The 13,892-nt window shown below is 41.2% G+C and overlaps 1 non-coding gene, 1 pseudogene and 3 gene segments (V, D, J or C); all 5 read left to right on the forward strand.

The window, feature by feature from the left end:
• Nucleotides 1-4,984, forward strand: LOC116523335. The segment is given in 3 exon segments: nt 1-46; nt 136-459; nt 4,851-4,984. Coding segments are annotated over 3 exon segments (504 nt in total).
• Nucleotides 4,985-6,463: 1,479 nt separating this feature from the next.
• LOC116523336 lies at nt 6,464-7,005 on the forward strand. The segment is given in 2 exon segments: nt 6,464-6,544; nt 6,626-7,005. Coding segments are annotated over 2 exon segments (426 nt in total).
• Nucleotides 7,006-9,282: 2,277 nt separating this feature from the next.
• On the forward strand, nt 9,283-11,745 carry LOC116523337 (annotated as a pseudogene).
• On the forward strand, nt 10,194-10,299 carry LOC116523342. Its single transcript, XR_004257079.1, has one exon. It is a non-coding gene; the product is annotated as a U6 spliceosomal RNA (small nuclear RNA).
• A 1,081-nt stretch (nt 11,746-12,826) lies between the features above and the next one.
• LOC116523338 lies at nt 12,827-13,367 on the forward strand. The segment is given in 2 exon segments: nt 12,827-12,909; nt 12,991-13,367. Coding segments are annotated over 2 exon segments (423 nt in total).
• The last annotated feature ends 525 nt before the right edge of the window (nt 13,368-13,892 follow it).

Below are 13,892 nucleotides of genomic sequence, written 5' to 3' on the forward strand. Positions count from 1 at the left end.
ATGATCCCCTGGCTTAATTTGGCGTCCTTGTTGGTCCTCATTCAAGGTAATTTTTCCACTCTTTAAATAATTTCTTTCCATTTTCTCTTTTTTTTTTGGTCAATGAAGATTTCATTGAAATGCTTTTGTTTTTAGGAGTCGAGTCTCAAGTCCAGTTTATAGAGTCTGGAGGGGATGTGAGAAGACCTGGAGAGTCCCTCCGTCTCTCCTGCCAAGCCTCTGGATTCACCTTCAGCAGCTACTGGATGCACTGGATGAGACAGGCTCCAGGGAAAGGATTGGAATGGGTGGCTGGAATAAATTCAGCTTCATCTCCTTCCGCATACTACCCAGACAAAGTGAAGGGACGCTTCACCATCTCCAGGGACAATGCCAAAAGCCAGCTGTATCTGCAAATGAGCAATCTGAAACCAGAGGATACAGCAGTTTATTACTGTGCAAGAGACACAGTGAGAGGAAGTGAATCTGATGCCAAGCAAAAACCTTCTCTTTCTCTCAGCCGCTCACCAAAATGATTCAGTCACAGGAAGTTGAATGGGAAGTGTTAAGTTCTGGGCAAAGAACGGAGGTGAGGCCAGAGTGATTCCTAACAGCTTTTTACTCAATACTGCCTGAGAGACAATAGAACTGCCTGGTTGACACGGCTCCTTTTATCCAAAACTGACTAATCCAACAACCAATCAGGAAAGAGTATTTTCCCGCTCCAAGAGAGGACCAAGAATGAGAACTTCAACTGACAGCTATACACAACACATAAACATGAAGCACTAGATAAATCTTCATAAGATTTGTACACTGAAGACGGCGTTTGATTTTGTTGTACCGCGTGCCCTGACCATAAAGTAAACTAAACTAAACATAACAGGTTGTGGAACCTCAAGTCTGATCTTCAAGAAAGCCGTGTTTTAACCTGGTTTGCACTTTGGCAGAGGAGGAGAAGGGAAGGGAATCTCCAGGCTGTGGGATAAGCTAGGTAGCTTTTGAAAAGTTAAATTTTATTTAGGGGAAGAATCATGGATGGATGTCCTGCAGATCTTCCTTGTATATTTGGAGTTCTGAGTCCTTATTCTTCGTATTGCCTAGTCTCTTTGGTTTAATTCTTTTAGACACCTGGCCCCCTTTTTGATTCTTTCTATATCAATATATATTCAAGGCCCTTGATCCTGAAGCTCTTTCCACTCTGGAAAACAAGTGCAGAAATAGTACAGAAGAACATTTGAGAAAACGTGGAAAGCTGGTCTCAGATTTGTTCTTCTTTTCTATCTCCAGTGCGGCTGTTTCAAAAATTGCAATTGCATGTTCATCTCTTGTTATTTTGAATCCCTTTTGAGAAGTGGTGAAATTTTGCCAATCTTTGTCCCAGGGGTGCTTTTTTTTCAAAATGCAACTGGGCTTTCGTGTTTTTTTTTTCTTGAAGATGTTTCTCTTCTCATCCAAGAATCTTTTGCACTGATGGGAAAATGGGGAATGGAAGGTTTTATATTCCTTCCAGACCAGGGGTGGGTTTCGACCGGTTCGCACCAGTCCCTGCGATCTGGTTGGTCGCCGAACCCGGAAGTAAGTAACTTCCGGGAACGGCGAAGCTCCCCCCCCCGCGCCCGTGCGCGCCCACACACCCGCGCCCGCTCCTTACCCGGTTTTTACGAATTCTGCGCTTTCCACATATGCACAGAACGCCTGCGCGATCCTCCAGGAGCAGCTGGAGCATCGCGCAGACGCTAGTACGCATGCGTGCACCACGTGCGTGCGCAAGGACGCCGTGTGCATGCGCGAGGACGCCGCGTGCGTGCACGAGGATGCCGCGTGCGTGCGCGAGGATGCCGCCGGCCTCGTTCCAACCAATCCGGTTGGAACAGGGCGAGAAACCCACCCCTGTTCCAGACAGTTGGTCATTTGCATCCTTTTAGAGGTTCATTGAACCCCTTGGAGGTTTATCTGTGTCCTTGTATGATTGTATGATGCCAGTAAATAAGTCTATGCAGTAGTGGCGTGCAGTGAAGATGAGGAGGAGTGAGGCAGTGGCGGTGGCTCCTCAGGGACGGTGACAGAAGGGGCTCCGGATGCCTGCGCCATCTCCCGCCTCTCTTCCAGTATTCGCCCAGCCTGGCGCATGACACTTTAAAGTGCATGCTGACACCCCAGCCATACAGCAGGCTGTATGGCTGGGCCTGGGGCGGTGGTATGCACTTTTAAGTGCCAGCACGCCTCCCGGCCACAAAGCAGGACATGTTTCACTCTATGGCAGGGTGAGGCGGCATGCACTTTAAAGTGCCGGTGTGCCTTCCGGCCATTGATTCAGGTCCCGCTGTATGGCCGGAAGCCGCCGGCTTTAAAAAATAAAAAAAAATTGCTAGCCGGCACGCCAGCAGAGGCAGGTAAAACACACACACACAAACACACACACACAAATTACTTATAATAAAACAAATTACAATTACTTACAAATAATTTTGAATTTCTCCCCCCTGCCCCCTCCCTCGGACCCACATACCATTTCCAGCTGTGTCAGAGGATATCAACTCTCCTCTTGTCCGCCATGATGAAAATGTAAAAAGAAAAAGGCAACTTAGGCAAGAGTTGCTGCTGCCAGAGCAGGAGGCAGAGAACCACGTGCCTCCTTTGCATAATGAATGTTTTGCCTTTTAACCCTTGCTTAACTCTGAGCAAGGGTTAAAAGTCTAAAAAATTCCTTATGCAAAGGAGGCCCGTAGTTCTCTCACCTCCCCCTGCAGTTAGCACTAAGCAGAGTCATCCACTGTGACTCTAGCAGCAACTACGTTAGCCTTTTTCCTTTTAATTTTCCTTTTCTTTTTATCATGACACTGGTGAGGCCCTGCCTCCCCTGACTGCACGTCCCTGCTATGCAGAATCTATAAAGAGTTCATTTCCAAAGATAGATATTCCTTAAAAAAACTAAGAAGTTCTCTTTGCAAACCCAAGAAGAATTCCCTCTCTCTTTCCTTTATTAAAGATTGTCCAAACTAAATTGGTTTTAGGACTTTAAATCTGTTTCTCATTCTACCAGGATTCCTGCTTGACCACAATGTGATTTTTGACTTGTAATGGTTCTTCCATTCAGAGATGGAAGCTAACAGGCTCCCAAGTACAAGGAATCAACCTTCAATCAAGGGTTGAATGAATCAAAGAAGAAGGAGTCCAGCTATGACTCCACAAATATTGAAGTTGCGAGATAGTGAGCATTTCTGACCCAGTTTATATTTGCTGAAACATGTGAAGAAATTTTTATTGTTCTCTCACAGGGAAAAAAGGATAAGTCATGTCTGGCATCACTTATCTTAAGAATGGAGCATTATTTGAAAGTCACACATGTTAGGTCTGTCCAAAGAACCTCTCAGTGAATGCACCAAGGGGCTCTTTTATCCCAAGCATTATGTAAATCAGGGCACCATTTCCCCTTTAAAAGAACTGCAATGCTTTCCCTTTGCAGTCTTCACTAACAGGTCAAAGTTTGTGCAAAGTTCATTAGAGGGAGCAAAAATGATTCTGTGGCTAAACTTAGTGTCCTTATTAGCAGTCCTGAAAGGTAATTCTATCCTGTACTCAGCTTTTTTCCATTTTTATTCTTGCATACTGGAAAGTTCACTGACACAACTTTCATTTCAGGTGTCCACTCTGCAGTCATATTGGTGGAGTCTGGAGGGGATGTGAGAAGACCTGGAGAGTCCTTCCGTCTCTCCTGCCAAGGTTCTAGATACAGCTTTGGTGACCACAGCATGTACTGGGTGAGACAGGCTCCTGGAAAAGGACTGGATTGGGTAGCCTACATACATTATGATGCCAGTACTATTTACTATTCAGACAAAGTCAAGGGCCGCTTCACCATCTCCAGGGATAATGCAAAAAGCCAGCTGTATCTACAAATGAACAGCCTCAAAACTGAAGACACAGGAGTCTATTACTGTGTGAGACGCACAGTGAGAGGAAGCGAATCTGATGTTAAGCAAAAACCTTCTCCTCCTTTGAGCAGCTTTCCAAAATAATTCAGTCACAGGGAGTTGAATGTGAGCACTAGATAAAGTTCATAACAGGTTGTGGATCCTCAAATCTTATCTTCAAGGAAGCTGTGTTTAACCTAGGTGGCACTTTGGTAGAGGGGTGTGGGAGAGAATCTCAAGGCTGTGGAATTAACTAGGTAACTTTTAAACAGTTAAATTTCATTTACAGGAAGAAACATGGATTGAAGTCCTAGAGATCTTCCTTGGTATATTTTAGGGTAGAGTACAGTAGAGTAGGAGTAGGAGTAAGAGTAGGAATAGGAATAGGAATAGGAATAGGAATAGGAATAGGAATAGAATATACAGAGTTGGAAGGGACCTTGGAGGTCTTCTAGTCAAACCCCCTGCTTAGGCAGGAAACCCTACACCACTTCAGACAAATGGTTAGCCAACATCTTCTTAAAAAACTGTTGAAGCATTCACAACTTCTGGTGGCAATATGACTTTGAGTCTTTGAACTGAGGAGTAGGTGATCGATCTTCATCATAGCATTAGAATACTCCATGGATCAGTAGAATATTTTTAGACTTAGCAATAGCAATAGCAGTTAGACTTATGTACTGCTTCATAGGGCTTTCAGCCCTCTCTAAGCGGTTTACAGAGTCAGCATATTGCCCCCACAGTCTGGGTCCTCATTTCACCCACCTCGGAAGGATGGAAGGCTGAGTCAACCTTGAGCGGGTGAGATTAGAACTGCTGAACTGCAGATAACAGTCAGCTGAAGTGGCCTGCAGTACTGCACCCTAACCACTGCGCCACCTCAGCTCCCTTAAAAAACCTTTATAAATTAGTGAAAGTAGAAGCCCAAATATATATTCTGTTTTTGAATTGAAGGTGAAGGGAACCTCTGCATTTGCAGTTACAAGGAATCAATAATGGTTCATAGAGCTCACAATACGGAGTTGGGAGTTGGGTGTGACAGTCAACAGGGAATGGACTGGAATGGATTGTATGATGCCAGTAAATAAGTCTATGCAGAATCCATAAAGAGTTCTTTGCCATCTCCAGAGACAACGTCAACTGCCTTCTGTATCTGCAAAGGGACGTCAGAGGAGGCACAAAACACCTAATATTTTTGTCCATCACTGAAATAAAATCTGTGGTTCAAGCTGTGAACTTGACTTCTTGTCCAGCTGTTGCCTGGAGAGTTAAAATAGTTTCTTGAAGGAAAAAAAAAATATGGCCCCTTGAGAATTTCATTTCTTTGATGTCAGCCTTCAATATGTGTAGCAAAAAAATCCTCCTATCTCTTTTTTTGAAAAATCATTTTTATTGAATGTTTTAATCTTTAAAAACAGTAAAGAAGAAGTTGTTCCCTTGGTATTTCTCCTAACAGAAAAACAGAGTTGGAAGGGACCTTGGAGGTCGTCTATTCTGAACCCCTCCACAGGTGAAAACCCTATACCATTTCAGACAATTTTTTCTCCAGTCTCTTCTTAAAAACCTCCACTGTTGGATCATCAACAACTTCTGGAAGCAAGATTTTACACTGATCAATTGTTTCCTCAGGAAATTTCTCCTTAGTTGCAGGTTGCATCTCTCCTTGATAAGTTTTCATCCTTGGCCTTTTTTCTGCCTTCAGCCTCTTCTATTGAGAGTGATTAATATTTTGCATCCACAGTAGATATCCCTCATTTGTTTAAATGACTTTCCCCTCCTGCCCTTTGTTTAAATATTTCTATATTAAATGGAAATTACAATTCAAAAACCCATTGAACCATAGACAGAAAAAGGACACACTGGTCTTTAAAAAGAGAGGAACCTGTCATAAAATTACATTATTAGATATTGTAAACACAAACTTTATACACCGGTTCAGAATTTTCAAAAACTCTTGGTGGTACTATAAGCCAACCCTAGCTTCCTTTTATCCAGAAGTTTATGTAAATACGGGTCTAACTTTCCTCTTTATATGACATCATCTCCCACCATCCTCAACCTGTGGCTGGAGAGCAAAAGTCAATCTGCCTGGAACTTCTTCACTCAGAAAGAAAAATGAAATTTTTGCTCCAACTAGTTTCCATTTTAGCAATCATCAAAGGTCTTGGTTCTTCCATTCAGAGATGGAAGCTAACAGGCCCCAAAGTACAAGGAATCAACCTTCAATCAAGAGTTCAATGAATCAAAGAAGAAGGGGTCAAGTTATGACTCCACAAATATTGGGAGTTGAGAGATAGTGATCATTTCTGACCCAGTTTATATTTGCTGAAACATCTGAAGAAATGTTTATTCTTTTCTCACAGGGAAACAAGAATAAGTCATGTCTGGCATCACTTATCTTAGGAATGGAGCATTATTTGAAAGTCACACATGTTAGGTCTGTCCAAAGAACCTCTAAGTGAATGCACCAAGGGGCTCTTTTATCCCAAGCATTATGTAAATCAGGGCACCATTTCCCCTTTAAAAGAACTGCAATGGTTTCCCTTTTCAGACTACACCTACCAGTACAAAGTTTGGGCAAAGTTCATTAGAGGGAGCAAAAATGATCCTGTGCCTAAAGTTAGTTTCCTTGATAGCAGTCTTGAGAGGTAATTCTATTCTCTGTATTCAGCTTTTTAGATTTTAATTCTTGCATACTGGAAAGTTCACTGACACAACTTTCATTTCAGGTGTCCAATCTGACGTTCAGTTGGTAGAATCTGGGGGGGATATGAGAAGACCTGGGGAGTCCCTCCGTCTCTCCTGCCAAGGTTCTGGATACAGCTTTGGTGGCTACAGAATGGACTGGTTGAGACAGGCTCCAGGGAAAGGACTGGAATGGGTGGCATGGATACGTAATACTGGAGGAGATATCTTCTACTCTGACAAAGTCAAGGGCCGCTTCACCATCTCCAGGGACAATGCCAAAAGCCAGCTCTATCTGCAAATGAACAGCCTCAAACAGGAGGATACAGCTGTCTATTACTGTGTGAGGGAAGACACAGTGAGAGGAAGTAAATCTGATGCTAAGCAAAAACCTTCTCCTCCTCTGGTCCGCTTTCCAAAATGATTCAGTCACAGGAAGTTCCATGTAAAGCACTAGATAAATCTTCATTGCTGGTCGTGGACCTTCAAATCTGATATTCAAAGAATCCATGTTTAAAATGGTTTGCCCTTTGGTGGTGGTGTGGGATGGAATCTCGAGGCTGTGGAATAAACCAGGTAGTTTTTAAACAGTTAAATATTATTTATAGGAAGAAACATGGATTGACATCCTTCAGATCTTCCTTAGTATATTTTAGAATAGAACAGTTGAGTCAGTTTCCCTTCTCTGAATTAAAAACAAAGGAAGTGAAATCTCCATGCAGAAAAATAAAGCAGAACCCCTTTCATTTTCTCTAATGGTGATATGGAGAAGCCACTAATCTTGAAGTTGTTGAGGGATACTGATCATTTATGGCCCAGTTTGTGCTTGCTGAAACATATGAAAAACTGTTGTAGGAACTGGTGTGTCTTGTCTAATGAAGAGAAGGACTAGGAACAACATGATACAAGATTGTTCCAATAACTAAGGGGCTGCCACAAAGTATAAGGAATCAACCTTCAATCAAGGGTTGAATGAATCAAGAAAGAGGGTGTCAAACTCTTCTCCAAAGCTCTTGAGGGCAGGACAAGAAGCAATGGACAGAAACTAAGGAGAAATTTTGTGTCAGAACAATTAATTAGTGGAACAACTTGCCTCCAAAAGTTGTGAATGCTCCATTACTGGAAATCTTTAAGAAGATTTTGGACAACCATTTGTTTTAAATGGCATAGGATTTCCTGTTTAAGCAGGGGGTTGGACTAGAAGACCTCCAAGGTCGCTTCTAACTCTGTTATTCTGTTCTATTCTAACCTATTCTCCAAGGCACCTGACAGCAGAACAAAAAGCAATGTATGGAAACTAATCAGGGTGAGAACCAATGTAGAACTAAGGATACATTTCCTGACAGATGGAAAAATTAATCATTAAGAAAAGTGTGGGTGCTCCATAATTTGAGATTTTCAAAAAGTGATTGAACAACCATTTGTATCAAATGTTATATAGGGTCTCTTCTTTGAGCAGGTGGTTGGGCTAGAAGACCTCAAAGTACAATCCAACTCTGTTTTTCTTTCTGTTTGGTCATGATACAACATGAGTATTTTTTCTCCTGGGCTGTAACAATGGCATTAAGGCTCACTACTACTAGAGTATATCAATGATTACTTACTTCATTCCTTATATCCTATTCATTTCATTCATGTATGCTGGTTGATGAACAAAATAAAAGGTTACTTGTGTTGCATCTTTGACTTTATGCAGTTATAGTACTAAATCCAGAATTATATAATATGTGCAAGGGGTCCTTGAGTTACGACTGTAGTTGAGCTCAATCAAGCACCCCAGGATAATGTCTCTGGAAGTGAAATTAAAGTTGCAATCTGTATTCCATCTGCTTATCACTAGAGGGCAGTCTTCTCTGTAAATCCTATTGAATGTTAGTTTCCTCAGTTTATATAAAGATAGCTAGCTAGCTATCTAGCTAGCTAGCTAGCTATCTAGCTAGCTATCTAGCTATATAGATAGATAGATAGATAGATAGATAGATAGATAGATAGATAGATAGATAGATAGATAGATAGATACAAGGAATGAATGGGTGAGTGAGGTGAGACAGAGTGAGAGAGGGAGGGAGAGGGAGAGAGGGAGAGAGGGAGAGAGGGAGAAGGAGTGAGTGAGTGAGTGAGTTATAGATAGATAGATATTCCTTAAAAAAATTGAGAAGTTCTCTTTGCAAACCCAAGAAGAATTCCCTCTATCTTTCCTTTCTTAAATATTGCCCAAACTAAATTGGTTTTAGGACTTTAAATCTGTTTCTCATTCTACCAGGATTCCTGCTTGACCACAATGTGATTTTTGACTTGTAATGGTTCTTCCATTCAGAGATGGAAGCTAACAGGCTCCCAAGTACAAGGAATCAATCTTCAATCAAGGGTTTAATGAATCAAAGAAGAAGGAGTCTAGCTATGACTCCACAAATATTAAAGTTGAAAGATAGTGATCATTTCTGACCCAGTTTATATTTGCTGAAACATGTGAAGAAATGCTTATTTTTTTCTCACAGGGAAACAATGATAAGTCATGTCTGGCATCACTTATCTTAGGAATGGAGCATTATTTGAAAGTCACACATGTTAAGTCTGTCCAAAAACCTCTAAGTGAATGCACCAAGGGGCTCTTTTATCCCAAGCATTATGTAAATCAGGGCCCAATTTCCCCTTTAAAAGAACTGCAATGGTTTCCCTTTTCAGGCTATACCCACCAGTACAAAGTTTGTGCAAAGTTCATTAGAGGGAGCAAAAATGATCCTGTGGCTAAACTTAGTCTCCTTACTAGCAGTCTTGAGAGGTAATTCTGTCCTCTGTATTCAGCTTTTTCCATTTTAATTCTAATTTAATACTGGAAAGTTCACTGACAAAACTTTCATTTTAGGTTTCAAATCTCAGGTCCAATTGGTGGAGTCTGGGGGGGATGTGAGAAGACCTGGAGAGTCCCTCCGTCTCTCCTGCCAAGCCTCTGGATTCACCTTCAGCAGCTACTGGATGGCTTGGGTGAGACAGGCTCCAGGGAAAGGACTGGAATGGGTGTCATGGATACGTTATGATGGAGGAGAAATCTACTACTCTGACAAAGTCAAGGGCCGCTTCACCATCTCCCGGGACAATGCCAAAAGCCAGCTGTATCTGCAAATGAACAGCCTCAAAACTGAAGACACAGGAGTCTATTACTGTGCGAGAAGCACAGTGAGAGGAAGTGAATCTAATGCTAAGCAAAAACCTTCTCCTCCTCTGAGCAGCTTTCCAAAATGATTCAGTCACAGGAAGTTGCATGTGAAGCACTAGATAAATCTTCATAGCTGGTTCTGGAACGTTCAAATCTGATTTTCAAAGATGCTGTGTTTAATGTGGTTTGCACTTTGGTAGAGGGGTGGGGGAGGAGAATCTCGAGGATGTGGAATAAACTAGGTAGCTTTAAACAGTTAAATTTCATTTACAGGAAGAAACATGGATTGAAGTCCTAGAGATCTTCCTTTTTATATTTTAGAGTAGAGTAGAATAGAGTAGAATAGAATAGAATAGAATAGAATAATAGAATAGAATAGAATAGAATAGAATAGAATAGAATAGAATAGAGCAAAATATACAGAGTTGGAAGGGACCTTGGAGGTTTTATCCCATCTGCACATTCGTGGAGCAAATATACTAAAATTGAAATGATACAGAGAAGATTCGCACGGCCCTAGCACAAGGATAACACGCAAATTCTGAAGCATTCCATATTTTTTTTAAAAAAAAAATCATTTCTCGTATCTTATTTACTTATGTCATGTATACTTGGTGGAGGAACAAATATTTTTCTTTGCTTCTTTGACTTTACGCAGTTATAGTATTAAAACCAAATCATACACATGTAGAGTTAATGCATGAAAGGGAGCTTTGCCATCTCCAGAGACAAATCCAAGTAAACCTCTGTAGCTGCAAAGGGACATCAAGGGAAGCAGAAAGCATTCGATATTTTGACCATGAGTGAAACAAAATCTTTGGTTTCAATTGTGAACTTGATTGCTCCTATAGCTGCTTAGTATGGAATTAAAAAAAATATTGCAAGATGAAAAAGAATGGTCCTTTGAGAACACCATTTCCCAAGAGTTGTTAAAATTTCTTGTCTGTCAAACTTTCATTTCCCTACTGGTGATCTGCAGAAGCCACTAATATTGAAGTTGTTGAGTGATTCTCATCATTTATGATCCAGTTTGTGTTTGCTGAAAACACGTGAAGAACTATTGTAGGAACTGGGTATGTCTTGTCTAATGAAGAGAAGGACTAGGAATGACATGATAGAAGTGTTCCAATAGCTAAGTGGCTGCCACAAAGCACAAGGAATCAACCTTCAATCAAGGGGTTGAATGAATCAAAGAAGAGGAGTCAAGCTATGGAACATTATTTGAAAGTCACACATGTTAGGTCTGTCCAAAAAACCTCTAAGTGAATGCATTCAGGGGCTCTTTTATCCCAATCAATATGTAAATGAGGTCATCATTTCCCCTTTAAAGGAGCTGCATGGTTTCCCTTTAAGGCTCCACGCACCAGTACAAAGTGTGTGCACTTTCCCAAATTCTCTACTATCAGTTTTCTCTTCATTCTTTAGTGGGAGCAAAAATGATCCTGTGGCTAACCTAGTGTCCTTACTAGCAGTCTTGAGAGGTAATTCTATCCTCTGTAGTCAGCTTTCTGATTTAATTATTATACTGGAAAGTTTCGCTAACACAACATTCTTTTTAGGTGTCCAATCTGAGTTCAGTTGGTGGAGTCTGGAGGGGATGTGAGAAGACCTGGAGAATCCCTCCATCTCTCCTGCCAAGCGTCTGGATTCAACTTTGGTGTCACCAACATGGTCTGGGTGAGACAGGCTCCAGGGAAAGGACTGGAATAGGTAGCCTACATAAGCTCCAGTTCTGGTACTACTTACTACTCAGACAAAGTCAAGGGCCGCTTCACCATCTCCAGGGACAATGCCAAAAGCCAGCTGTATCTGCAAAAGAGCAGCCTCAAAACTGAAGACACAGGAGTCTATTACTGTGCTAGACACACAGTGAGAGGAAGGGAATCTGAAGCCAGACAAGAACCTTTCCTCTCTAAGAGCAGATCTCCAAGTGGATTCAGTTGCAGAAAGTTGAATTGGAGTATTTCAATGGAGGAGCAGCTGATCGATCTACATCATAGCAGTTGAATATCCATGGAACAGTAGAATACTTTAAGAGACCCATATAAATGAAGCGAAATAGAAGCTCAAAGAGATATTTTCTTCCGGAATTCAAGTTGAAAAGAACCCTCTGCATTTACAGTTGCAAGGAATCAGTAAATATTCATAGAGCTCACAATACTGAGTTTTGAGTTGTGTGTGACAGGGAATGAGCTAGAATGAATTGCATGATGCCAGTAAATAATTCTATTTCAGAATCCACAAAAGGGTTCTTGGCCATCTCCAGAGACAAATCAAAATGCCATCTGTATCTGCAAAGGGACGTCAGAAGGAGGTGCAAAACACATAATATTTTTGACTATGACTGAAATAAAATCTGTGGTTTCAGCTGCTCGTCCAGCCACTTCCTGGAGAATTAAAAAAGCTTCTTGAAGGAAAATAATAATAATAGTCCTTTGAGAATTTCATGCCCCCAAGAGTTCTCAAAACTTCTTTCATGTCAAGCTTCAATGTGTATTATAAAAAAAAAAATCCTCATGTCTCATTTACTTATGTCATGTATGCTTGGTGGATGAACAAAATAAAAGTTGTTTTTTTTGCTTCTCTGACTTTAGGCAGTTATAGTACTAAAACCAGAATCATACACATGTATAGTTATTCTCGAGTTTCCACTGCAATTTCACTTAATCAATCATGATAGACATAAAGTGGGACATCACATGATAGGCCCCAAATTTGCTACATTTATTGCAATGAACATGCCAGTCATTAAGGGAGACATTTCTTTGCTATCGGGAAATATTTCCCTAATCGGGAAGCCAAACCTGATTTCCAGATATAAAGCCTGTCATAGTCCTCTCAGCAAGACGTTCTTCCGATGTCTTTTGAAAAACAGACTAGGAAAAGATGCTGAGGACTTTTGAAAAAGTACAGAGAAGAGCAACTAAGAGGATGAAGGGCAAAGAGACCTAAAACATATGAAGAATGTCCAAAGAACCTCTAAGTGAATGCACCAAGGGCTTTTTATCCCAAGCATTATGTAAATCAGGGCACCATTTCCCCTTTAAAAGAACTGCAATGGTTTCCCTTTTCAGGCTACACCCACCAGTACAAAGTTTGGGCAAAGTTCATTAGAGGGAGCAAAAATGATCCTGTGGCTAAACTTAGTGTCCTTACTAGCAGTCTTGAGAGGTAATTCTATCCTCTGTGTTCAGTTTTTTCAATTTTAATTCTTTTATACTGGAAAGTTCACTGATACAACTTTCATTTTAGGTGCCAAATCTCAGATCCAATTGGTGGAGTCTGGGGGGGATGTGCGAAGACCTGGAGAGTCCCTCCGTCTCTCCTGCCAAGCCTCTGGATTCACCTTCAGCAGCTATGGCATGCACTGGGTGAGACAGGCTCCAGGGAAAGGCCTGGATTGGGTAGCCTACATAAGCTCCAATTCTGGTACTATTAACTACTCAGACAAAGTCAAGGGCCGCTTCACCATCTCCAGGGACAATGCCAAAAGCCAGCTGTATCTGCAAATGAACAGCCTCAAGATTGAAGACACAGGAGTCTATTACTGTGCTAGGCACACAGTGAGAGGAAGTGAATCTGATGCTAAGCAAAAACCTTCTCACCCTTTGAGCAGCTTTCCAAAATAATCCAGTCACAGGTAGTTGAAGGTGAACACTAGATAAAGTTCATAACAGGTTGTGGATCCTCAAATCTTATCTTCAAGGAAGCTGTGTTTATCCAAGGTGGCACTTTGGTAGAGGTGTGTGGGAGAGAATCTCGAGGCTGTGGTATAAACTAGGTAACTTTTAAACAGTTAAATTTCATTTACAGAAAGAAACATGGATTGAAGTCCTAGAGATCTTCCTTGGTATATTTTAGAGTATAGGATAGGATAGGATAGGATAGGATAGGATAGGATAGGATAGGATAGGATAGGATAGTAGGAATAGGAATAGGAATAGGAATCGGAATCGGAATCGGAATCGGAATCGGAATCGGAATCGGAATCGGAATAGGAATAGGAATAGAATAGAATAGAATAGAACAGAACAGAACAGAACAGAATAGAACAGAATAGAATAGAATAGAATATACAGAGTTGGAAGGGGCCTTGGAGGTCTTCTAGTCCTATCCCCTTCTTAGGCAAGAAACCCTACATGATTTCAGACAAA

This window comes from Thamnophis elegans, unplaced genomic scaffold (assembly GCF_009769535.1).
Source record: "Thamnophis elegans isolate rThaEle1 unplaced genomic scaffold, rThaEle1.pri scaffold_175_arrow_ctg1, whole genome shotgun sequence".
NCBI lineage: Eukaryota > Metazoa > Chordata > Lepidosauria > Squamata > Colubridae > Thamnophis > Thamnophis elegans.